Source organism: Glycine max, chromosome 18 (genome assembly GCF_000004515.6).
Source record: "Glycine max cultivar Williams 82 chromosome 18, Glycine_max_v4.0, whole genome shotgun sequence".
Lineage (NCBI taxonomy): Eukaryota > Viridiplantae > Streptophyta > Magnoliopsida > Fabales > Fabaceae > Glycine > Glycine max.
Genome location: NC_038254.2, coordinates 4204521 through 4230102, shown reverse-complemented (window position 1 = coordinate 4230102; position 25582 = coordinate 4204521). Strand labels below are relative to the sequence as shown.

At 33.8% G+C, this 25582-nt stretch overlaps 3 protein-coding genes and 1 pseudogene across 4 annotated transcripts; 2 read left to right on the top strand and 2 right to left on the bottom strand.

Annotated features, from left to right (window-relative positions):
* The first annotated feature begins 212 nt into the window (after positions 1-212).
* LOC100811620 (NAD(P)H-quinone oxidoreductase subunit N, chloroplastic) lies at positions 213-2095 on the top strand. The gene is made up of 4 exons (XM_003553124.5): positions 213-759; positions 1043-1159; positions 1385-1470; positions 1753-2095. Exons 1-4 carry the CDS (start codon positions 337-339, stop codon positions 1814-1816), a joined length of 690 nt encoding a protein of 229 aa, XP_003553172.1. The 5' UTR covers positions 213-336; the 3' UTR covers positions 1817-2095.
* Positions 2096-5728: 3633 nt separating this feature from the next.
* On the top strand, positions 5729-9259 carry LOC100785420 (cytochrome P450 714C2). Its single transcript, XM_003552855.5, has 5 exons — positions 5729-6119; positions 7189-7415; positions 7501-7748; positions 7857-8211; positions 8639-9259. Exons 1-5 carry the CDS (start codon positions 5831-5833, stop codon positions 9062-9064), a joined length of 1545 nt encoding a protein of 514 aa, XP_003552903.1. The 5' UTR covers positions 5729-5830; the 3' UTR covers positions 9065-9259.
* Positions 9260-10368: 1109 nt separating this feature from the next.
* On the bottom strand, positions 10369-19287 carry LOC100807863 (uncharacterized). 2 transcript variants are annotated; one of them, XM_014770946.3, is made up of 3 exons: positions 18770-19277; positions 18303-18535; positions 10369-10708 (listed from the first exon to the last, which is right to left on the bottom strand). In XM_014770946.3, the coding sequence occupies exons 1-3, from the start codon at positions 19046-19048 to the stop codon at positions 10531-10533; spliced, it is 690 nt and encodes a 229-aa protein (XP_014626432.1). In that variant the 5' UTR covers positions 19049-19277; the 3' UTR covers positions 10369-10530. The 2 variants fall into 2 exon arrangements, with proteins under 2 accessions (XP_014626432.1, XP_006602047.1); XM_006601984.4 differs by lacking the exon at positions 10369-10708 and adding an exon at positions 17265-17688 and having other exon boundaries at positions 18770-19287.
* Positions 19288-19917: 630 nt separating this feature from the next.
* LOC100784887 (heat shock 70 kDa protein 4-like) lies at positions 19918-23932 on the bottom strand (annotated as a pseudogene).
* Positions 23933-25582: the final 1650 nt, after the last annotated feature.

Here is a 25582-nt window from a genome sequence, read left to right as displayed (position 1 = left end):
AATGCTACTACCACTAATTAAGAGTGTGCGTTAATTTTTTTTTCTTCTTTAGAAAAAGAGAGGAAAAATAATAGTCAATTGAAGCCACATGGTATCATCTTCAATTTAAGGTTATAAGTGAAGACAAGCCCCCTCTCAGTGATCACTTTATCTCAATTCTCAACCATACAACTCACAATATTCACTCCCCCCTAATTTGTCGCGAACTTCTACTACTAATTAACCAACATTTTCTATCTCCCAACTATTGAAAAAAAAAAACCATGGACCTCATAAATTCTTCAATAAGCTCTCACATTTTGTGACCAAAATAATACTTTAGGAAAAAAGAAAAAAATGTCATCCACTGCTAGCTTGGGTTATGGGGCTCCAACCTGCTTCAACAACGTTCATCACACAAAGAAGCAGCAAGCAATGAGGAACAGTTTCTTGAGCAATAAGCACAACAGTGTGAGAGTGATGAAGGGTTGGAGAGGAAGACATGGTAACACTAACAACACATCCAAAAGGGTAGGAATTGTGCAGTGTAGAGGGTTAGGGGACTTCATAGGTGGAGACTTGATAAAGTTTGATCTTGGACGTTGGCTTTCAGATGTTGAAGAGCACAAAGCACTTGCAATATACCCTCCTCATGAAGGAGGCTATGAGGGCCGCTACTTGTCGCGTCTCAAACGCCAAGGGTACTATTTCCTCGACCTTACGGCTCGTGGCCTTGGTGATCCTGAAACCACCCTCACCAAGATTCACCCTGTTTGCCCTGTGAGTTTTTTTTACAAGACTCTTATAGCTGCTTAACTTTTGTACAGAACTTGCATGCAGTTCTATAGGTGCTTTTAGCATTGTTCTTCAACCAGAATTGGAGTTTCATATCGGTAATTTGTCATAAAGTATTCCATTGGATGTCAATTCGGATTACTGAGGGGAAACTCCAATTCTGATAAAATCACCATCTAAGTTTTGTCTTTAATATTTTTTTGGTTATTCTTGATGGATGTTATGTCACTCAAGTTTAATTACACTAAAAATTTGTCATGAATTTCAGCCTCATGTTGGCAAGCAGCCAATAGCAAGGTGGTATTTCCCACCAGAAGTTGATTACAGATTAGAAGCGTTGCCACCAAATGCCAAAGGATTGGTAGTGTGGATAATTGAAGCCAAGGTGTGAGGATTATAACATTATTTATTTAATTGTATTTCATTGAGAATTTAATTAGAAAACTCTTACAGGATAAAAGTTTATTTCTAATTGGTTCACAGTATATAAAATTCTTCAAATTAAATTCTTCTGTTAAAGTACCAATGTATCCTTAAACAGAGGAGCAGAAAATTGCTATGTTTTCCCGTAACTGATGTACTGGTTTAAATATTGTTTTGGCTTCCACAGGTTCTCTCTAAGGCAGAACTGCAGTTCCTAGCTTTGCTGCCAACACTTAGGCCTAATGTGAGGGTCATTGCTGAATGTGGAAACTGGTAGGAAGCCTACTTTTCTGAACCTTTTTGATATTATTGTTAGTATTTTGTTATAGGTAGTATAGTTTTTTTCTTTTTTTGCTGCTTGATTCTAGAAATTGTCAGTGCTATCTGCTGTAAAACTTGTGCTTGAGGACTTGAAATATAGCATGAGTTTGATTGTGCAGGATTTAAACTCATTGTCTTCATGCTTATATACCTCTTAACTTGTGTCTAACGCTATAATATGGAACTTTGTTCTCTAATACTGTTGTTTGATATCATTCTGGTGTCAATGATCAGGAGAAAGTTTATGTGGAAGCCACTTAAAGAAATTGCGGGACTAACAACCAGTGAGGAAGCTTGATGCTGCTACATTGCTACTTATCATCTCTGAGTTCCAACCATCAACAATCAAGTACAAATATTAAGTTTATTTTCTCCAATTTAAGGCTTCAAATAGCTGCAGACAACTGAGACAAGAAAGGAAGACAAAGAGATATAGGAAAAATCAAGTTCCTTGTAAATAATTAGATCTGCCACAATCATGAGTGGCACATTGTCAAGGTTTAATTCTGTCAAAGCACAAAAATTTCCTACCAAACATGATATTCCAGAAATTCCATTTCAACAAATTTTTGCATTAGGCCAATGGAGTTACAGAATAATGGTGGTTTTTATGGGGTGGTTTTCCAGCATTTTTTATCCGTATAAAACCATATGCCATAAACAGATGGATCAACTACTGGAGATCCTTCCATGTCTGCCTTGTACAACCTGTGATAATTATTATTAGCAGCAGAACTTTACCATATATTCTTATGAAAATGAACTTGAAAAATATATGGTGCAACTTGAGCATTGTTACAGTTACTTTAACTGCGATGCACGTGATGATCAGAAATTATTGTATAGTCCGAAACTTTAGGTGTTCATATAATCGAGATTTTAAAGAGTTAAAAAAACTTGATTAATGCACAGCACAGCGGATACAGGCGTTCAACCACCTGATAAAAAAGTAAAAAATAATGTATCTGTAATCTGTTTAATGCATAAGGATTAATATAATTGGCATTTGGGACGGGCATAGCTGGTTCAACACTTGGGTTGTCTCTTAACTAATATTTGGAGTTTGATTTTTAACTTGGTATGAAGTTAAAAAGCAGATATTATTTTACTTCAAAATGAGTCAACTCGATGAGAAAGAGATTAGTTGAATAATAAATAAGAAATCTCAAATACCTGGTGGTTATTAAAAAAAAATTATAAGTAACTACTTCTTGTTACTACTCTTGTCATTAATATTTCTCTTCCTCTTCTAAATGTTTGCTACTACAGTTAATTAATTAAGGATATTTTGGTCTAAAAACTATTAATGCAAAGGATATTTTGGATTGAGTCTTATAAAAAAAATAAACATCACTTCTAATTTAGATATTATAAATAGAAATAAAGGTAATAATATTGTCTTAATGTAGTGACATATTAACTTTGTTCCAAATTATAATCTATTCTCACAAACACTTATTATGAATTGTATATTGTCTTTAACTATGAGTGGTGTCATTAAATATAATCATCATTTAAACTATTTATCAGGGAGTGAGTTATCACATTTTTAAACATGTAGAGATAAATAAAAGCACACACACATATAGAATAAGTATAACAAGTTTAACTTAGCACAATTCGCATCATTTTACTACTCATTGCGTAACATCACTTGTCCCAAGGATTTAATCACAAAATCACATTTCACATCTTCACATTAATCATGTGTTCAAAACAACACATCTCAAGTACAACCCAACATCTCACACTCACACAATTAATTACTCATCATCATGTAACAAGTCATAATGATCATTACACATGCATTATGTAACAGATACACTAAGACTCAATCTTATATGCAATGTGATATCATGTCAGTGAAAAATTTCGTCGGGCGCTAATAACTGATGTGCATAAGCATATTTTGTGATTAAGACATATATGAATTATCCATTTTCTCCTCTTTTATCGCTTCTTTTTGTGTGAATTAGTGGAATTTTGACATCCTATGAGTTTTTGTGTGATAGATGCTTAAAATGTTAGAGTTATATTGTTTTGGTGGTATTTTTTTTTTGTTGTAAAAACACAGATGAGGGGTTGCAAGAGAAATTGAGACTTGAAGATTTTCGCTTAGTGCCTAAGGCTCGCTCAGCACGCTGAAGCCGCTTAGCGGGAAGATTCCACGTCACATGAAGACGCATTTAGCGCGAGTTGTGCGCTTAGTGCCCAATCACTTACTCGCGCATAGCGCAAATTCGTAAAAACTCAAAGCAAAGTGGAGTTTAAGTGAGAAACAAGAAAAAAAAAAAAGAGGAGTTCATACTTTTACGAGAAGAAGACCTAGAGCTCACAAAAGGAGAGAAAAACACCCATTGGGAGCCATTGCCTACCTCCACACCCATTTTCCTTCCATTCCTCCATACACTTTAATTCCTTTTTGTATAGTTAAGCCTCTCATGACAATGAGAGGCTAAATCATCCCATTGTTGGCAGTTTTCCACCAAAATCTCTTGATGTAATTACTCTCACTATCTATTTAATATTATTTCCAGTTTCATTGTATCTTTCTGTGCTTATTTTTGTGTATTTAGTTTGATCACCCACATATATGTCATGTTTAGGGTTTAGGCATTGGAAAATGTTTACAATCCTTAGAATCAGAATGGACATCTAAATGCTTCATTGCTAGGGATAGTATGAGGTTATTTAGCCTGTGTATGCATCTTCATTAGTAATGTGATTTAACTAATTTAGTTCTTAAGGGATTAAGAAAGAAATTAGTGGAATTAGGCTTTCTCATGTGAGAAATCACGGTTAGAGTAAATGAGTAGGTGTAGGTAATAACTAGAGTGATATTGAATAGAGAAAAATTAATTATATTGCATGCAGAGTAGTTTTGGTAGGAAAGTCCCAACATACTCGAACCCTGCGTTCACGATCACTCACTACTCCTTGTGTTTGTTTTCTTACTTGATTATAGTTTAGAATAGGGTAGTTCATTTTAATTTACGAAATGACTTAAATTGAAAATATCAAACCTATTCATTAATTGTACAAAAATTGGATATACATCGTTCTAAATACAAACAAATTTCATGTGGAATTGATACTCGGTCTTACCATTTTAAAATATTATTTGGACGAATTGGTGCACTTGTTAATGAGTTAACATGCGCCTAAGGATCTCTACACATGTTCATTCTAATCTCAATTGCAATAAACTCATTCATTACCTCTAAGTGGGCTCACGTGTGTAGTCTGACAACGATAGAGACGTCTCTAGCAGTTCTCTAAGATTACTCAAGTTTTTCCTTTGATTGCGCTGCTAGGATTTCAAAGCGTTAGAGAGAAAGAGAATGAATTAGAGTATCAATTTTACTGTCTCCATGCAAGGTTAATTTCTCTCTCAAAAGATATTATTTTGCAAATCCTAACGGTAAAAATGTGCAAAAATGAGTTCCAAAGGTACTGTCCAAATTTCAGGATGATCCAACAGTTAACGAGTTCAAGATCGTAGTTTTACTGAGATATATTTGGGTGTATACGAGAAAAGAGAGAATTTTTGGAGGAGGAGAAAGGAGAACCTACAAGAAGATAGAGCTTAGAAAGTGTAGATGAACTAGGTACTCTAGGTACTCTAAGCCTATTATTTACTCTATTTTTTCTTTATTTAATTATTTTATAAAATGAACTCTATTTTACTCCCTATCAAATGAATAAATAAAACATTATTTTTATTTTCGAAAACCACATATTTAATTTATTTACCTTAAAATCATTATTTTAATTAATAAAATTATTTTTCCTTATTTGTTTAATTATAAAAATCTTATTATTTTTTTAAAAACTTTATTTATTTTTTAAATAAAATCCTTTTTAATTTATTTTAAAAAAATGGGATGTTACAGTTAAGATTTCTTGACTTTTTTTATTAAGATTTTTAGTCACTAAACTTTTAAAAAAATTGGTTTTTAATCTTTAAAATCACATTAAATAAAAAAATAATGGATTCAAACTTTTGTTTAGAGACTAAAAACTGAAATTTTTTAAAATTTAGAAACTTTGACTAGTTAAATTTTGGTTTATGAACTAAAAAATAAATTTCAAAAAAATCGAAGGGATAAAAACTTAATTAATTATTTATTTATTTATTTTAGCTGAGCTGGTTCCAGCCAACTACTTCCACGGACTACTACTATTACCATAATATAATTAATAATGACTAATGTTCCATAAGATTGGAGAATGTTACATACATTTGTTTTCAAACCCAACACAGTAGAGTTTGCATGTGATTTGAGTCTAGAGAGAATAGTGTTCTTTGAGCATGCAGCTCCAACTTGATTCCCAGTTTTTCATGTCCATTGTATTTCTTGGTTTTGTTGGATTGTTGTGTCGTTTATACACTTCCTTGGTGGAGAACCCAAATAGGCTTCGCTCTAAGCTAATGAAGCAAGGTATCAGTGGTCCACCTCCAACTATACTGCTAGGAAATATTGTGGACATAAAGAAAGCTCGGTCTACCACTTCAAATTCTCCTTCTTTTGAAATCCCTGTCTCTCACAACTGTGCTTCTGTTATCCTTCCATTGTTTGATAAATGGAAGGAACAGTATGGTATGCTTCAATCTCTTTATATAAAGTTATTAACTGCTGCATCACATATGATTACCCAATTTGAGTATCATGAACAGAAAAAACCGCAAGCATTTACCTTCTGCATTAAATTTTCAATTTGGTTGGGTACTAAGTTGGATAGGAATGCATTGTTCAACTACTCTCCAATTAAAGGGGTAGAAACTAACGTGGCTCAATGTCCAAAGGCTCCTCGTTATGTGAAGGAATGAGAGAGGATCATTGTACACAGTCTTACCCTTGCATATGCAAAGAGGTTGTTTCTGGATTTGAGTCCATGGCAACCAATCACCAAGGCACAACTTTATCGTTGTACCAGGACTCGCCTTGCATATCCAATTAAAGGGGTAATTACATAAATTTTAAGGGGTATATGATATCTAATGCTGCTCCTGCTCTTATATATATCCACTTATACACACACCTACTAATATCATGGGGATGTTATGTTATTGATAATCTGTACCTATTATATGTAGAGAAGTGCTAGCAACACACTCTTTCTAGTCTTTACAGTTAGTTAAAATTTATTAAAAATTACAAAATTATGAAAGAGATTCATTAAATAAGATGTGAGACCAAAATAAGATTTTGTGAATTCTAATAAATTTCAACTGATAAAAAGTGTGTTCGAAAGTGTGTGTGTGTGAGTTTGTTTTAACAATTGAGGGACTTCAAACGGCTGTTCTGTCAAAAGTAACAAATTGTTACTTCTCACAAAACAACAATTCGGAATTCGTGACAACTGAACGTGACAGAAATATAAACATGCCGTATGTTGCTTCCATTTTTCTTGCATGTATATTTAGTTCACAAGCACGTAATACGTGACCAGAGAACTTTGTATTAGTGTATTTACTTCCCTACCTGCAAAATTATGTTCATGGAGCCTGTAAAGTAGCATGTGTTTCTTTAATTTCCAAAATTATAGTCTTGAACTGTTTGATTTCTCACCTTCTGCTTGTGAGTGGACTAATTTGTACACTGATGTTGCAAATAGTACATTGATTGATTTGAGAATTACCATGCTTCTAATATCTTGTGTAAGCAGGTCAAGTGTTCATGTTTTCTCTTGGAAACAGACAAATACTGTGTGTGAGTCAACCTGACATAGTGAGAGATATCACCACATGCACATCCTTGGACTTGGGGAAGCCTTCATATCAACAGAAACAACTAGGGCCTTTGCTGGGTCAAGGTGTTTTAACTTCAAATGGAACTACATGGGTGCATCAAAGAAAGATCCTAGCTCCAGAACTATACATGGAAAAGGTTAAGGTATATAAGGTTTTCAGCTTGCTTGATGATACTTAGTTACATTGGCTCTTAACTTGCAATAAATTTTTTTGTATGTGCTGCAAAGGGAATGATGAATATAATTAGTGAGTCTGCTATATCTCTGCTAAACTTGTGGAAAAGTAGAACAGAAGCAGAAGGTGGAGTTGCTGACATAAAAATTGATGAGTACATGAGAAATTTCTCTGGGGATGTTATTTCAAGAGCATGTTTTGGAAGCAATTATTCCAAGGGGGAAGAAATTTTCTTGAAACTTGGAGCTCTCCAAGAGATCATGTCCTGGAAAAATGTTTCTATTGGGATCCCTGGCATGAGGTACAAAATTTTTCCTTTTAAAAATTTATAGCACCTGAATTACTTATTGTGATATTGTGCCTTCAATTTTTCGGTATACAATTAATTCATTTGCACATGATGTTACAGATACCTTCCAACAAAGACCAATAGAGAAGCATGGAAATTAGAAAAGGAGGTGAAAAAATTGATACTACAGGGGGTGAAGGAAAGAAAAGAAACTAGTTTTGAGAAGCACTTGCTGCAAATGGTTCTTGAAGGTGCTAGGAATAGTAATACAAGTCAAGAGGCCATTGACCGATTTATTGTTGACAACTGCAAGAATATATACTTGGCAGGCTATGAGACAACTGCAGTTGCAGCTACATGGTGCCTGATGTTGCTGGCCTCAAATCAAAATTGGCATGACCGTGTTCGGACTGAGGTGCTAGAAATTTGCAGGGGTAGTATCCCAGATTTTAATATGCTTTGTAAGATGAAGCAGGTAAGTATCATTAAGCAGCATACACCACAAAAAAATCATATACAAATAGGATCACATTTGAATTGGCCTCCACATTGATATAGCATTTGTGTAACAGGAATTAAAGTGTGAATATATATACTTGGTTTATACTAACAGTTTGATACATCATACTAATAGACAATTTCTGTTAGTATAAAAAATTGATATATGCTAAGTACATCAAATATCAGAATAATGCATAATATTATAAGTATAAACTCACAATGTCTATACTAACAATTTGATTTCCAATAGATAAAGCAATAGATGCTATACTGATGGAGGCAATTCTAATGCCTAACATTTTTTTCCATTAAGAAATTATTTTTTTTTATATAGTGACATTTTCTGAAGATATTGAGACTTTCAAAATACCACCAACCATAACTAGCATTTGTTGTGGCAGCTAACAATGGTTATTCATGAATCATTGCGCCTTTATCCCCCTGTAGCTGTGGTGTCAAGGCAAGCCTTCAAGGACATGAAATTTGGTAACATTGATGTCCCCAAGGGTTTTAACCTTTGGATAATGGTAGTAACTTTGCATACAGATCCAGATATCTGGGGAGATGATGCCAACAAATTCAACCCAGAAAGATTTGCCAATGGAACCATAGGTGCTTGTAAGTTGCCACACATGTACATGCCCTTTGGGGTTGGTCCACGAGTGTGTCTTGGACAGAATTTGGCTATGGTTGAACTTAAGATGCTGGTAGCTCTCATCTTGTCCAAATTCACTTTCTCCCTCTCTCCACGATACGTTCATTCGCCTACTCTTAGGTTGCTCATAGAGCCTGAGCATGGAGTCCATCTCTTGGTGAAAAAACTATGAGTTGTTCCTTGAGAGTAGTAGTTATATGAAGAGATAAATGATAGAGTTTGTTATGATGTGTGAAATTTTATATAGCAAATTAAGGCTTCCTTAATGCAGGGGATGCACTCACACCCCCAATGAATTGTATAATATTGTTTCACTAGTTTCCTATTTCCATATGTCAAAAATAAGCAATAAAAAGAACTCAACACTCATCATTATGCTTCTAGCACTTGCACTGTTTGTTACATCTGAAGACAGATTTATTCCATGCACTCTGTGAAATTTCTTTCGTAGTTTTACTGAACAGATGAACTCAGTATTTATGTGAACCAAAGAAATTATAAAGAGATGCTTTGACATGATACGATGATGAGTAATGGTGTACAATAATTTAATGCACAGTTCTGCTAAAAACCAAAACCAAAATTCGGCCATTTATCAAGGAGAAGAAGTTTGTGCAACAAGGACTATATGTTACTAAAAGGACAGTGGGTATGAGACAAGGAAAAAAAATAGAATTATATAAGAAAATTAGAATTGTTCCAGCTGTAAATTGATAGATTCTATCTTTAGAACTAATTGACATCTAAGAGAAGTTAAAAAAAATAATGAGGAAGAAAGTTTTAAAATTTGATTTGAACAGAAGATAAAAAGAGAGGAAAAAAAATGAATGAATTTTTATTTCTATAAATGAACTTTTCTCTTCTTTGTTTTTCAATTTTACTTCAACTAAATAAAAGAAAATACAAAAGAAAAATCTATATTAAAATTATAGATTTATTATAAATTTTGATTATATAAAAATAAACTTTTATCTTGTGTGATACATAGACTAAAATATTAATTATATAAAAATAAACATTTAATTATGGATAAATCCATTTACTTGATATGCATAACAATTTCTTTAAAAAAAATAAGATAATTGAAAACTGAAAAAAAAGGAAAATAATATGTGGTTTTAACTCGTGGTTGCTTTCATGAGAATATTAAGGGGTCGATTTCGTTGTGTAGGTTCTCTGAGATATGTAACAGATAGCAGAGGTAAAAAGCAGATTTTCTCCAAATCGAATCCATATATTCTCGAAAAGAAGAAAGCTCTAAAAGGATAAAAAACTCTACTGGTCATTGATCCATGATTGTAAGAAACTATTAATTTCATCATATATATACTTTAAATGTGTGTACGTAAATGCAAATTCTCTTACCTACATTACATGCTAAACAATTTATCCATGCATGCATACGTGTCTGTGCATTTGTCATCATTAGATTTAACGTTCTTCATTTGTTCATGCAATGAATATTTGTAACATTGATTTTGTTAATGCACGCCATTGTTTTTCTTTGGAAATGTTATTGTTTACAGGTTATGCTATATTTATAGCAACGTTAGGGAAAAGATCTAACATATATAGCAGGAGGAGGATGAATAATGCCTCAACATACCGAATTCATAGATGTTGCAGATTCTGATTTTCTCAGTAACAAAGAACTTGATGATGAGGATTCAGAATTTGAGACCGAGTTTGAGAAATACTTTGTGTACTCCACTGCCAAGAATCGCTTCTTTGGCCAGAAAAGGTCTCTTCGTGTGATCTTAGGCTCTGGACTGAGTATGCTCTTCTGCTTATTTTACACTCCTTCATACATGGCATGCTTTGGAAGTTTCATTCGTGTTGCAAGAATTACATTGAACATGTTAACTTAGGCCATGTTTAGATAAGTTTCTCTATAACTACTTACTGAAAAAGAACATAAGATGATAAGTGGTATAAGTTTCTCCCACAAACTAAAATTAGCTTATGCATAAGTTAAATAAACTATAGAGAAGCTGAAATCAATTACCTTCTCTAAAGTTGATTTTAACTTGTGCATAAGCTATTTTTAGCTTATGGAAGAAGTTTATTACATTTTTTCTTCTACAAGTGCTTAAGGAAAAGCTCATCCAAACATGGCCTTAATTAGTTTGAGGGTGTGAATTAGGAAGTACAGTATCATTTTACACAGAACAGCTGAAAAGTTAGATTTATGGTAAAACTTGGTTTTTCTGCTTCGTCGCTGATATTATACTCTGGAGGAACAAGAAGATCTGAGCAAGCGTTCTTGTTGGTGTAAATTTCACATGGTTGTTTTTTAAGAGGATGGATTGCACCCTGATTAGTTTCATTTATGACTCTCTCATACTCCTATTGGCAACGCTGTTTCTTTGGAGCCATTTAACATCCTTTATTGACATGTAAGTTTAATGCACTCTATCAATCAGTTGTTAAAGCATTTTTTTTCCTTTGTTGAGGTAATCAATTATTCGAAACTGCCAATCCAGCTAATGTAACTTCCTATTTGTAAATGAATATTAATTTTCAAGAGATATTTTTAATATCAGTGTTGTAGCTACTAAATTAACTTGTCTCACATTTGTTTCTTTAATTAAAGAGTTCTGTAACCATTTGCAACATGCCATCATGTTATATTCATATTCAAATTTGTAATAACAATCTGCAATGACACAATTCTTGAGTACTATGCCAATTCTAGATTTATCACCACTTCCGGGGTGCTGTTACTTGTCTTTGGTAGATATGATAATGGAATAACTGATTGAAATTAAATAATTTTTGTTTTGTTTTCATCTCGCTTGTCCTTACTTTCATCTCTGCCATACTCGAATCAAATTGCATTGTTGAGATCACTCTGATACTTGTTTTACAAAAGATCAAATTGAGTCCCAAACAGTTTTGCATTTAATAAGTTTGCTGCAAGCAGCAGCTTGAGTTAGTTTACTAGTTTCCTTATTCTCTGTTATTTCATTACTTGACACTAATTTCAAATCGCCCCCGCGTCAAGCTCGCCAAATCAGTGACTTAAAATGGAACATGTATTATATTTTTTCTTCTTGTCCAATTTATTTTTCTGTTTTTTTTTTTATCAAATAACAAAATGTCTATCACTTATTGTGAATGAACCACCTAGTTTCTTCACATTGTGCTCCCTGCCACTCAGCTGATTTTTCATTGAATGAATTTGTTCACATACGTTGTCGGATTATTGTTTTACACCAAGGAATGATACTATTTTCTTGTGAATACAGATCACCACCCCCAGAATTATCAGCATTCATCTTGCCTAAAGGGTTGCTTGTCAGTACAGCTATTTCAGTAATACGTATACTCACTCAACATTTGGGGTCCTAGCTTCCGGACAAGATTTAAAGAAATTTCTCTTGGTGTTTTTCAGCATCCTCCTCTGCTTGCTTACTCATCTTGTCACAGTGTCATGTGGTTTATCTGACAAGAAAGTAATCTGCAGGTTACAGTAACATTGGGAGCTGTCTCAGTTCTTCACTATTGGCTCACTGCTGCAACTCTAATCTACATGTCAGCTACCTACAGTCAAATTACAAAACACCTACAATTTTCAATTGCCTGATTCACGCAGCTATGTCATAGCAATGACATTCCACCTATGAAGCACCAACTCCAATACAGATATCGGTCATGACACGAACACAGAAACAACTAATGTCTAAAATATGGGACACTTGGATATGGCATATATAAGACACTTAGACATGGACGCTCATATGCTATTTAACACCTAGAAAGATAAAAAGATAGAAGAGAGAGAAGTGCAGGCAATGATAAGTATTATGGTGTAATAGGAAGAAAGAAAGATGGATGTTGATGGGGTATATATAATGGAAGGGTGTCTATATATCACTACTCCACGGCATATATTCACATCCTCAAAACAAAGTTGTTGAGTTTTACGATATTTTAAATGATTTCAAACTACGTTTAAGAGGTGTCGGGTAACATTCCATCTTTTGTAAAATAAATTTAAAAAAAGTTTATTTAAAAATAGATTTTTAAGAAAATTTAAAAAAAAAATATTTAAAAATAGATTTTTAAGAAAATAATGAGATGTTTATAATTAAATAAATAAGGAAAAATATTTTTATTAATTAAAATAAAGATTTTAAGATAAATAAAATAAATATATGTTCTTAGAAAATAAAAAAATATTATATTTATTCATTTTATAGAAAGTAAAATAGAGTTTCTTTTTATAAAATAATAAAATAAAAAAATAGAGTAAATAATAGGTTAAGAGTACTCCAACTATAAATAGAAACATATTACTATAAATAAAAACATATTAGATCAATTTTTACGATACGTCTACGCACTTCCTTTCTTTCAAGTTCGTTTTTCCTCCTTCTTCTCCCAAAACTCTCTCTTTTTCCCGCATACACCCAAACTTATCTCAGTAAAACTATGATTCTGAACTCGTTAATCGTTGGATCGTCGTGAAATTTGAACATTAGGTTCAGAAGTCATTTTCGCACAGAGACAGTGAAATAGAGGTTTCAATCCCTTCTCCTTCTCTCTAACATTTGGAAACCCTAGCAAAACAACTAGAGGAAAAGTTTTGTCGCTATCGTTGTCGAACTACACACGTGAACTTGCTTAGAGATAAGGGATGAATTTATCACAATTGGGGTTAGAATAAACATGTGTAAGGATCCTTATAGGATCAAATTAGGGTTTATTTTTGGATGTTTATTGTATTGTAATTCTTCCTTTACGATTATAATTATGAGATTGTTATGTTTAACGGACCAATTGATGCCTTGATGTGAATTGGTTGATAAAATTGAGTGTTCTTGATGTTTTCGTATTTTTTACGTATGATTTTGATTCTTTTGATTTTGATATGATTATATGAAATTGTTTGAGGGGTTTTACTCCCCATGTTGTGAAAATTATTTTTGTATAATTTGTTTGTGGTTTGGACAAGATTTACTAGATTAGCGTGATAAATTGTTATATTGATACCATGAAATTGTGATTGGAATTGTGTGTAAGGAATAAATTGAATATGTGTTAATTTATGAGATACACATAAACATGTGATGATGGATTGTGATGTTGTAAGATGTTAAAATTGTGGACATGGAATTTAGTTGTGAATAAGTATGTGGTTAATACCTGAGGTGATATTACTTGTGTTGTGAGTTGTGAATTATACAATAATTCAACTGGTATTTACCTAGAAAAAAATGTTTATGCACGAGGTGTTAAAAGGAAATTGTAGCGCAATGCGTGGATGTTTAAAGGAAAGTGTAGAGTTCTAAGTTAAGAACCTGAATTGTAACGCATTGTATTAAATGTGTTTGAAAATGAGTGTGAGATCGTGGGTATTGTATAATTCATGAGCAATGCTCACATGCAAAAGTTGTTTTAGAGGTTGAACTTGAATCGAAAAGGTGAGGTCCTAACGGATTCTTTGGAGTCTAGGCTTCGAGATAAATACACTCGATTTGTTAACATTCTTGCTGAGAAGTGTGATGAATATAACATATTAATATTGGGATTACGGAAGTGTGACATATTAATATTTGTTTTAGAGATTGTTTGAGAGATTTAATCATATGAATATAACATATTAATATTATTATTGTGTGACATGTATATAATGCATGAGGCGTGATAACGTGTTATCTTGGGATTACGAAAGTGTGATGAACTATGTGTAAGTGACAAGTTGAGTATATGTTAAATTGTGAGATTTCACATGTGTATTGAGATGTTGGGTGCATTGAATTGTCAACTATAAACTGTACAATCATATGACTGTAAGATCCTTTAAGGGCGACAAGTTAATGCACGACGAGTATTGTGATGGGATCCACTGTGAGAACCCGACGAGTTTAATCACTCTGAGACGCGACGAGTTAAAATTATTTTGAGAAAAATTGAGGAATCGTGTGTTTTGTACAATTTATAGATAGAGTATGCGTGCTAAAATATTTTCTGGGTTGAATTTGAATAAGGAGGAAAAGGCTCTGACGGACTCTTCGGAGTGTAGGTCTTGGGGATAAATACACTCAATTTGAATGTTCCTTGAGGCTTATGTTGATCTCATATGATTGGAACGTTTTTACAAAACAGAATGACCATGACTAGTCTTCCTATGATTTTACCTAGTGAAAGTGACTTGACTTACCAGTATGTGGTCTATCTTGTCACGTACTACTGAGCGCCCGACAAGGTTTTTCATTAACATGGTATCACATTACATATAGGATTGAGTCTTAGTATATTTGTTGCATAATACATGTGCATTGATCAATATTGATTGGTTGACTAATATTGTGTTTTGATCCTTGAGTACGTGAATGATGTGAAAATGTGAGACATGTAATGTTGAGATGTGATGTTACGCGATAAGTGGTGGAATAACATGAGCAGTGTTAAAGTAAGTTATATTTCATTTATATGATATGTATATATATGTTGTCCCTTTTTCATTATTAGTTAGAAATGTGATAAATTACTCCCTATGTGTTGTTTGTGTTTGGATCTTGTGATGATCTCAAACTTTGTGTTCGTGGAAGCAAATAATTAGGTGGATGGTTATGGAAAACTTCATGCTAGACAACGCTAGAACACAATAATCTGATAGGATATAACATTGGGACATAGAGTTCTGTATTAATTGCATAAAATTCTGGACATGTAATTTTAATCATTTTGTTTTACATGTTGAGTCTTTAGTTCATTCTTTGGAGTTTTAGACGACCTTGTTGAGTCGAAAATATTTTTAATAAGTTTTATTTTATAACAGCGAAGTGAATGTGACCTTTTTATTCACATGAATTTGTTTAAGTGATTTGAAGAAAATTGATTTAATTAAATTTCAAATTTTTATATGTTTATCTTAAGTATATGTATGTCAGGATAGAGGGTATCACAAGATACTATTTGAAAGGGTGGATAATGACCATTTGATTGTCATCCAGAGTACAGGGTGAGATGTTGGCAAGTGTCATAACTAGCAAAGCCAAAATTCATTAGCAGATAGAAGCATGACTCATCAGCAGAATCTAGTCAACGGTTGGGGAAGCTGACTAGCAATGTCTAGAAGTAGACACCATAGCTGAGGGCGAACCATAGTTGATGAATGGCACGTACTCATGGAAGGAATGAATCAAGGAAACGATTCTACCACCTTCAAGAAATGCAGAACATGTTCCACTTATGTGAACCAGAAAGAAACCTAGTGGTCCTTCTTTCTTTAAAGCATAACTTCATAATACTAAAGAAATATATCTGGTCACTTTTCTTTCTGTAATGAAACGGCATCCACATTAGGCAATCTAGACATATAACACATGAAAAGTAATACCCCTTTCTACACCATTGGATTTACTTGTAAATATGTGCAAGTTTATATAAACTTTTTTGCACATCTCTGCATGAAATCAAATAGCCTTGCACTTAGTTGGCTTTCTTGTATTCTTTGTATCAAAGTGGATCTTGTAAGACAACATAAATAGGAACATCCCACAGAGAAACTACCTTTAGTCATATAGGAGATGCACAAATGTCTCAACTAAAACAAGGCTAACAAAATAGCCCAATGAGGAGAGGAAGTATGAAACGCCTCTAATGGGAACCTGTCTTTTACTGCAAGATGTTTTACAATCTGTCAAGCCATTGTGGGGTCTATTTTATCCCGTCCCAGTTCAATATGAGCAGTTACACGTGAAAAGACATAATTAAGAAGCTATGGAAGTTGGATACAGTTAATGGAGGATTTAGCAAATTAGAAGTTGGCTATAGGTGGATCTCTTGGCAAAGACAATGGCTAAAAGCGAATGCTATAGAAGTTTTCATCAGTCCTCCCATCACAATTGCAACACTGCCCTCTATATTTTCTCAGACTCAAACATTTAAGATGAGGACGTCCAACCTCAAAAAGAAGCCTGCATGCCACATATGCCCCCAGTTTCCCAGACCTCATGACAATCACACCCATGTCATCACAAAGAGTGCAAGAATGCAGAATATGGATTATGGCACGTATCTGTAACAAGAAGGACAAGCTCTAAAACTGTAGCTGGATAAATCACCTATGTTCTTAGATATAGGCTGATACGGGTTCAGAATTTTCAGGGGCAACGGATTGTGATTGGACAAGGCTCTGAATGTTTTAAGGAAGCCTTTACATACCAATGGATAAAAAGTGTGAAGTGAGTACATTTGAGGAGGTAACTTCATTTGATGAACTGTAATTTCAAGCCTCACACACAAGCTTTATGTAATCTAAATTTGAGTACCTTAGAAGTCAGTTATTCAAAAGACAAAAATCTAATAAGTTGCGGGCCTTCACAGTTCACATACATTTCTAGAAACAGAGAACATCAATCTGATAACAATATCTATACTTAACTCATTCGAGAGACATAAAATGCAATTCCTACAACTTAGATCCTAAGGACAACGCCTCAACTTTAAATAATCATACTACCTCCCAAAAATACAAAAATGGATGCAAATTTAGCCAACTTTAACTACCATCCAGTTGCACTTGAACAATAACCATTGGAAAAGAAGATTTAAGAATACCAAGCACTGAAACAGTGTGGATAAATAATATCTTAAGGCTGCACCTCTGTCTGAACAGGGGGCAAGAAGGGTTTCCACCATCCAAATTCATATTTAGGATAGGGTGCCACCCATTTTTCAGGCTTCTCAAACTTCAGATCAGTAGGATTGAAAGCTAATGCTTCTTCTAGGCTCTCAGCTTCAAAACTGTCAGATAAAACTCGGTCCAGTCTCAACTTCATGAATCTACCAAAAGTCCAAAACATACATAGGGACAGAGTTACAAAGTGGCTGAAACATTATAAACTGGCATTTGACGCTATGTTGATGATTTTCATTGCAGCAATTTTGTTGATCATACACTACTTTTTTACACCATTGTTTCATATTATAACATTTGAAAGGGTGGAGCTCCTATCACCAGAGCCCAAACACTAAAAGTAAAGGGAGGAAAATATATGGAAACGAAGAAACCCGTTTACCACATTTAACAACTGTCAGCTCCAAGATTGCCAAATAAAAAAAGAAGCAAATGGTCAATTCATGCTTGAGAAGTGAGAATCACCATGGTGCAAGCACATAAAAAGACATTTATTTTAGCCACATAGGCTTAGCTTAGGTACTCAAACATAGGTGGCTAGGGATTTGTCTGGAGGTTCTACATAGAATGGCTTCCAATATATGAAAACATCCACAGACACACACGCATAATTTGGATATGACATGAAAGAATTTCCCTCCTTTCATAGTTAATGACGGTCAATCCAAGCATCAATGTGGCATCATATTTTCAAGTATACTCCATAGTTAAAAGCACTTGTAGAATCAAAAACCAAAAAAAGTAAAATTGGTGTTCTTACGTGATCCAGGGACCATTGGTTGACACAAGAGCAACAGCAGGTCTCTTTAATCTCTTGGTAATGTTAGGGAACTTATCCAAGAACTTAGGCTCAATGACAAGCCAGAAATCCTGTTCTTGATTACGCTCTCCAAAGAGACGAAGCCGCTCAAACAATTGCTCTTGGAAATGCTCCTCCTCATCCAACATAAACTTTGCATTTGCAACAAGAAAATAATACTTGGAGGCTTCATTCTGCAAAGACAAGCCAAAAATAAATAAACAAAGCAATAAATAATTACCATCAAAACCAATTATAGAATCACATCATCAACCGTTTTCTCTCATGACAAGGATAGCACCACTCACTAGAGAACAACTTAGGATAACATAACATAGAACAGACACCAAAATGGAAAAAATAAAAATAAAAAACTAAAATTGAACACAAATTCAATGTGGGGTTGGAGTTTAAGAGAGGAAAAAAACCTTGGTGGGAGGATCAGATGAATTGAGCTTGTCAGAATCAACAGATGCAACAGCTGTGGTGAAGGGGCGTGCATGTGTTGGTTCCTTGAAGGAAGAGAGAAAGCTGAAACTTTGGTCGGTGGAAGATACCAAACTCATAGGCAAGGGGTGAGTCCTGTTGGAAACACTGTCCCTTCTGTTTCCATTGGCTGAGGCAAGAGTGGTGGCATGTTGTTGAGCATGGTTCTGAGCCACCAATGTGGTGGACGAACCCAGAGTAAGAGTGGTCACACCCAGCATCGTGGTCTTTTCTTCCCTCAAAACTTTTTTCCAAACTTTGATTGTTACTCAGAATCTCAACTCAAGTTGGGAGAAGATAGAAGAAAGAGAGAGCGTTTGTGTTTGTGTTGAGGGCTTAGGACAAGAAAGGCAGCAAATGGCGCATGGACAATGGCCAATGGGACAAGTTGGGAGATATCAACGACAACCTTATCTAGTTATCTAAATCTATCTACGTTACTTCCCTTCCTAGTTACTACCCCCCTACTTTCCTAACACGGAGTATTTAATTACCTTAGCGTCTATAGAATGTATATTATTAAATCTAGGCTCTTAGTGACTATAAATAGTGTTTTTAAATATTCGTTAAAAAGTTAAAGGAAAAATATATTTATATGAAGATTATAAGAGCGCGTAAAAAAATAATAAATAATTCGATTTTACTTATTTTAATAAAAAAAATTAATTTTTTAATCAACACTCTAAAGATATTAATTAATAATTGTCTTAGCATTTAAATAACACATTAAAACAATTTTTTTTATACAGGAGTAACAAATAAAAAAGTATGACGTGTACAAATGGTTTCTTACGTATGTTATTTGTTCTATAAATGTAATAAATTTTAGTTTTGGCCTTATTTTATTAATTTAAATTTTAATTTGTGTTTCATCTTTACAGAATTGAATATTTTAACATTTGATATATTAATACCTAATGTCTATGATATTGGTAGAAACTAAACGTGTTATTTATATATATATATATATATATATATATATATATATATATATATATATATATAAATACAAAACACACAAACTTAAACTAAAAATTCACCATCAAGCACGGATCAACTGGCATAGGACTAAAAACTAAAAATTCACAGTTTAAAAATCAAACTTTCCAATGACACGTTCAAAGAGATTCTCAAACACATCTATTTCACCATTTTGATTTTCACCTTCAAGCAACTTTGTGGCCTTTGTAATTGCAGAACTGATCTTCTCCTTGTCTTCTGAGCAAAGTTTTGAACTTAAATTCCCATTTTCCAACGCATTCTCCATTTGTATGCTTTATAATCCAATTTATTCATTGCAGTGGCCTTCCTACGGAATTTCTTATATGCAGCTTGGCATTCCCCTGCTTGTTAAATCATTCTATTAATTTCTTCCGTTGACAATCTTTCTCTTTCATTGGTTATGACAATTTTATTGCTATTGCCAGTGGTTTTTTCCTTAGCAGAAACAGATAGGATACCATTTTCATCAATGGCAAAACACACATCAAAAGGATGGCCATGAGGAGCTGGAGGAAGGCCAGAAAGACTAAAAGAACCCAGCAAATTGTTATCACTGGCTCTTGTTCTCTCATCCTCATAAACCTTAATTCCAACAGAGGATTGATTATCATAAACTCTGTAAAGCATTCTTGTGAACATTCATTTGTGAGGAAAAACAACTACAAAACATTGAAAGAAAAAGGAGAGCGAAAATCATTGTAATTTTTTACACACTCACCGAGAGCATTTTTAAGATTGCAACTCGTCCACCATTAGATTGGACGGATTTTTGGACAATAGGTTCTACACGCATAATACTTAAAATTGTCCGATTGAATTGTCAAAATGATATCTGGAGAGGGAGATAAGTATTTCGCATTCTTTGTTCTATATTTTGAAATTTCATCTTCTTATTTTTTTATTGTAAGCATTGATGTTTTGTTTTGATCTGCCTATTTATAGCATATTTTAGTACACTTGTTGGAGACTTTTTGATACCTTTATTGATTATAGTTAAATTATTTTTTTATTCTGGACGATCCGTGATTTAAATCTTCCATTGAAGGATTTTTCACATTAAACAAATTGTATCTCTTGTGTGCTCTTAATTTATATTGTGCGTTCTATGTTTTATTAGTATTTTTCACAAATTCTTACAATTTTGAGAAAATTTATTTTCGATAGCTATTGCTCTGTTATTGAATTTGTTATTCTGTTGATATGTTTTCCATCACTTTTCAGGAATAGTAGTATTCCTTGGAATAATTACCCTCATGATATCTCATTTTTTAAGCATACCAAGTGACAGTGGTGTAACATCCATCAGCACAAGTCTAGAACATTCTTAATGCCTTCGCTCAACAAAGCAGCCTGCACAACTTCACCATAAGCAACAGCTTCATCAGTGTTGATGCTCCCTGCACAGATCCTTTCCATTGAAAAAGCCTGGCAATAGCTCTTGCACTTTGGGAATCCTAGAAGAACCACCAACAAGGATAACATCATGTACACTGCTCTTGTCCATTTCAGCATCAGTAAGACACTTATCTACTGTCTCCATACACTCCTTAAAGAGATCCATATTGATTTCCTCAAACCTTGCACGAGTGGTTGAAGAACAGAAGTCAATGCCATCAGATAAAGCATATGTCTCAATGTGAGTAGCTACAGCACATGAGAGTATTCTTTTTGACCTCTCACACGCAGTTTTTAACCTCCTTAGCGCTTTTGGGTTCCCACTAATGTCTACTTTTTTTTTCCTTTTGATCTCCTTTACAAAGTAGTCCACCATTCTGTTATCGATTTCCTCTCCCCCAAGGTGACCATTTCCAGTTGTTACCTTAACTTGGAAGATCTTACCCTTATGAGTAAGGAGAGACACATCAAAAGTACCACCACCAAGGTCAAAGATGAAAATTTTTCGCTCTCCAACACAATTATTAGTCCTCCTGTTGAGGCCATATGCAATGGCTGCAGGAGTGGGTTCATTGATTATCCGCATAACATTGAGACCAGCAATCTATGGTAGCTTTACGCTGAGAATCATTGAAATAAGCAGGCACAGTGACCACTGCATTCTTTACACGTTTCTCCAAAAACGCTTCTGCAATCTCCCACATCTTTGCAAGAACTATGGACGATATTTCCTCGGCACAAAAGTGCTTCTCCTCATCCTTGTAGTTAAGGATAATCATAGGTTTGTCATGAGTACCAGCAACAACCTTAAATGGCCATAACATCTTGTCCTTTTGAACAATATAGGATCACTATATTTCCTACCAATCAATCTCCTAGCATCTGCATAAGTTAAAAGAATTGCGGTCAACTCATTGCACTGATAAAAGTTTAGGCTTAAATAAAAGTTAACACCAATTCATAAGAAAAAAATATAAAAAAACACTCGTAGTTAAGACTAGAAAATGCACCAAAGACATTGTTCTCTGGATTGGTAGCAGCCTGATTTTTAGCAACCTTTCGTCGTCCGTGAAAGCAACAAAAGAAGTTGTATTGTTACCCTGATCATTGTGGATGATCTCCACTCGACAGTGATGCTCCTGCCATACTGCAACACATGAGTAAGTCGTGCCAAGGTCGATTCCTATGGCAATTCCATGATCTTCTTTAGCTATTGGGTTTCAAGCCAGTGAAGACTAAGATACACCGAACAGAAGTATTTGTGAAATACTATGAAATTACCTGAAACACTTAAAACCAAACTTATATACATGTGTGCATGTTGATTCCAAAAAATGAAATTACACATGCTTAGTCATCGGAAATCAAGACTTAATTATTCCCATTTACAGCGTCTCCTCGTGCACAGTAGTACAGTGAAGTATGCGCATTGGAAAACTAAAAGACTGAAAGCCTTCATTCATTAATTTCCGTTCTTTAAGGATAGTAATAAGTAATCGTTTATTAGATCAACTTGGGAAATGATGACCCAGTACAATGAGGTAATGGATTGAGTGTAGACTTGAATCGTGATTTGTACTGCAACTTTGTTGTTTATAATTTAAGAAATAGAAGGGAGACTTACGTAAAATGCTTAACATTGTTTATTACTATATTTAAGTGGATTAATTTAGCAAGGATGACATTTGTGATACATGGTACTTTTCATTTCAAGGGAACTCCGTAGAAATTAGAAGGAAAAAGGGAAATAAAAATTAAATTCTAAATTCATTCTTCTCTCCTACTCAGAGCAATACAATAGGTTTATATGGTCATATATTACCCACCCTAGCTGTTATATAAGCACCTAACAGCAAGCCAAAAGCCCAAAACAGATTCCTAACAATTCCTAAGAAGCCCATTCTAGAACATATTATTTCCTATTTTTAACACAAGAAACTAAGCCGTAACATTTTGTCATTTTGTAATGGGGTTTTTATTTGGGCACCATGCAAATTGTTGACACACCCAGCAGAACATGTGATTTCCAATTTTATCCTTCTGTAAAACTTATACATATTGATAATCCGTAAGCTCATATTTATATATGTAAACAAATTAATTATTAGATAAAAATTAATTATCACAAATTTTATTATGTAAATTTACATGTGCATTAAATATACATTAGAAATTTTTTTAGTATTATATATAGCGACATTAATTATTTTATAACATAATTTGTTTATTAGCATAGTTGGTTAGAGCGTCGTGTTAATAACGTGAAAGTCAGTTTTATAAAAAGGCAAAACTGGAATTTCACATGTTATGTTGGGTGTACCAGCAACCTGCATGGTGCCCAAAGAAAAATCCTTTATAATGGAAGTTGCTATTGGCCCAAATCTCATTTGTTAGTGCACCTACAAACGTAAGAAAAGACCTTTTTATCCCTCCCTCTTTCCATTCACCTTTTCACCCCACCTAACCCATCAGCATCGCACCATGCGGTATTGGCCTCAACACGTCACCACCTCCTCAAACGGACCCCCTCATTGCGTCACAATCTCACTACACAACCCCCTCACCGATCAAATCTGAATGCAACACCACCACCAGCATCGTGCACCATTCCCAACTTCAGATTTGCGAGTGTGCGACCCCTCACCAGCCCAGCCAACACCATGAATCCTCACCACCACGCCATCGCAACTCCTTGCCTTAATTCGCATGCCCCTACCATCAGCAGATCTATTCTTGTAAAGGAAGAAGAAGAGGGAAGCATGTAATGAAATTGTAGTTTCGTTTTGACAAAATTATATTTTTGGTCCCCCTAGTTGTCTCCAATTTCAATTTTAGTCTTCTTTTAAATTTATTCACGAATTTAGTCCTCTAATTATGTCAAATCTCGTAAATGTGGTCCCCAAGTCCATATTTAAACATTGATTGTTCCAAAGGAACGTTGACCGCCATATGTCACGTTCTAATTGGACAACGAAAATATATTGTTGTTGTCAGTGTCCAATCAGAACGTGATACGTGGTAGTCAATGTTCCTTTGTAACAATCAACGTTTAAGTTTGGACTTGAGGATCATATTTACGGGATTGAACATGATTGGAGAACTAAATTCGTGAATAAATTTAAAGGGAATCTATAATCGAAATTGGAAACAATTAGGAGGACAAAAAATGCAATTTTACCTTCCATTTTTTAGTCAAAAAAAAATCCTGTTGTTTTTTCTTTTTGCATCCCCTTCGAAAAATAACAAAAATACGATTATGTTGTATAGTGTATAACGAAATTGTATTTCCATTGTTATTTTTTTGCACTCTTTCAAAAAATAATGGAAATATGATTCTGTTATACTGTATACAAAGGAAACACAATTTTATGTGTAGTGTGTAGCACAATCATGCTTCCATTATTCTTTTTTCACACCCTTTCAAAAAATAATGAAAACATGATTCTATTGCATATTGTACAACGAAATATTATTTTCGTTGTTTATTTTTATTCACATTCTCTCAATAAATAACGAAAACACAATTTCATTGTATAAATATACAACAAAATTATATTTCCATAAAAAGGGTATTTGCGAATAAAAAAAGAAAGGTGTGAACCCCCCTTGGTAGTGACCAATAACAAATGGAGTTGGAGCCAAAAACAATCCGTTTTTATAATAAGCATATATTGAGGGGGAAATCTAGTTGTAACTTCTACGATTCAAAATAACCTTTTCACTATCCATATACTACTTTTTGTTTTTCCAACTATATCCTTTACTTGGACTAAATTTTTCAAGCTTTGCCCTCAAATTAAAATATAACAACTAAAGAATAGAATTAATCATACTTTAATAAATTCTTTTACTAAAAACTATATACCAAAAATAAATCTTTTACAAAAACATATTAAAATAGGTTAACCTTAAATCATATTTAAATAAGTGATCACATGACCACTAACTTATAATTTTGATCCTCTGTGTTTCCTTTGGCTGGTTTCCTTCCCTCCCTTTCCCTCCTTTACCCCTTATCTCCAGCTTTAGGTCTTTTCCTAAATTATTAAACAAATATCTGGCCTTTGAAATCAATTCTCCAGAGAAAATGATATTTATTTATATTGAATGATGTTTTTGTTACTGCGAATTGCTTGTTTTTTTTTCCTAAAAATGTAGCAGAATCAGAATATGCCTTTCTGCAGAGGTCACTAGTCACTTGGAAGCAAAGATAGATAGTTTGTCCATTAGTATAGAAAGAGATGCAAACTAAGAACAGTCAAAAACAGTAAAACACACTTAAACATTTGTACTCTTAAAAAATAAGTGAATGTGTGACCTGCAGATGATCGCTTGAGATCAAAGATGATTGTTTGTCA

Bases quoted from the DNA above. Each gene is read 5' to 3' on its own strand.
- LOC100811620 (XM_003553124.5), top strand. From the start codon at position 337: ATGTCATCCACTGCTAGCTTGGGTTATGGGGCTCCAACCTGCTTCAAC. The intron at 760-1,042 runs GTGAGTTTTTTT...CATGAATTTCAG, and splicing joins AGATTCACCCTGTTTGCCCT to CCTCATGTTGGCAAGCAGCC. The intron at 1,471-1,752 runs GTAGGAAGCCTA...GTCAATGATCAG, and splicing joins ATTGCTGAATGTGGAAACTG to GAGAAAGTTTATGTGGAAGC.
- LOC100785420 (XM_003552855.5), top strand. From the start codon at position 5,831: ATGCAGCTCCAACTTGATTCCCAGTTTTTCATGTCCATTGTATTTCTT. The intron at 6,120-7,188 runs GTATGCTTCAAT...TTGTGTAAGCAG, and splicing joins TAAATGGAAGGAACAGTATG to GTCAAGTGTTCATGTTTTCT. The intron at 7,749-7,856 runs GTACAAAATTTT...ATGATGTTACAG, and splicing joins ATTGGGATCCCTGGCATGAG to ATACCTTCCAACAAAGACCA.
- LOC100807863 (XM_006601984.4), bottom strand. From the start codon at position 19,048: ATGCTGGGTGTGACCACTCTTACTCTGGGTTCGTCCACCACATTGGTG. The intron at 18,536-18,769 runs GTTTTTTTCCTC...TTGTCTTTGCAG, and splicing joins CATCTGATCCTCCCACCAAG to AATGAAGCCTCCAAGTATTA. The intron at 17,689-18,302 runs GTAAGAACACCA...GACTTTTGGTAG, and splicing joins ACCAATGGTCCCTGGATCAC to ATTCATGAAGTTGAGACTGG.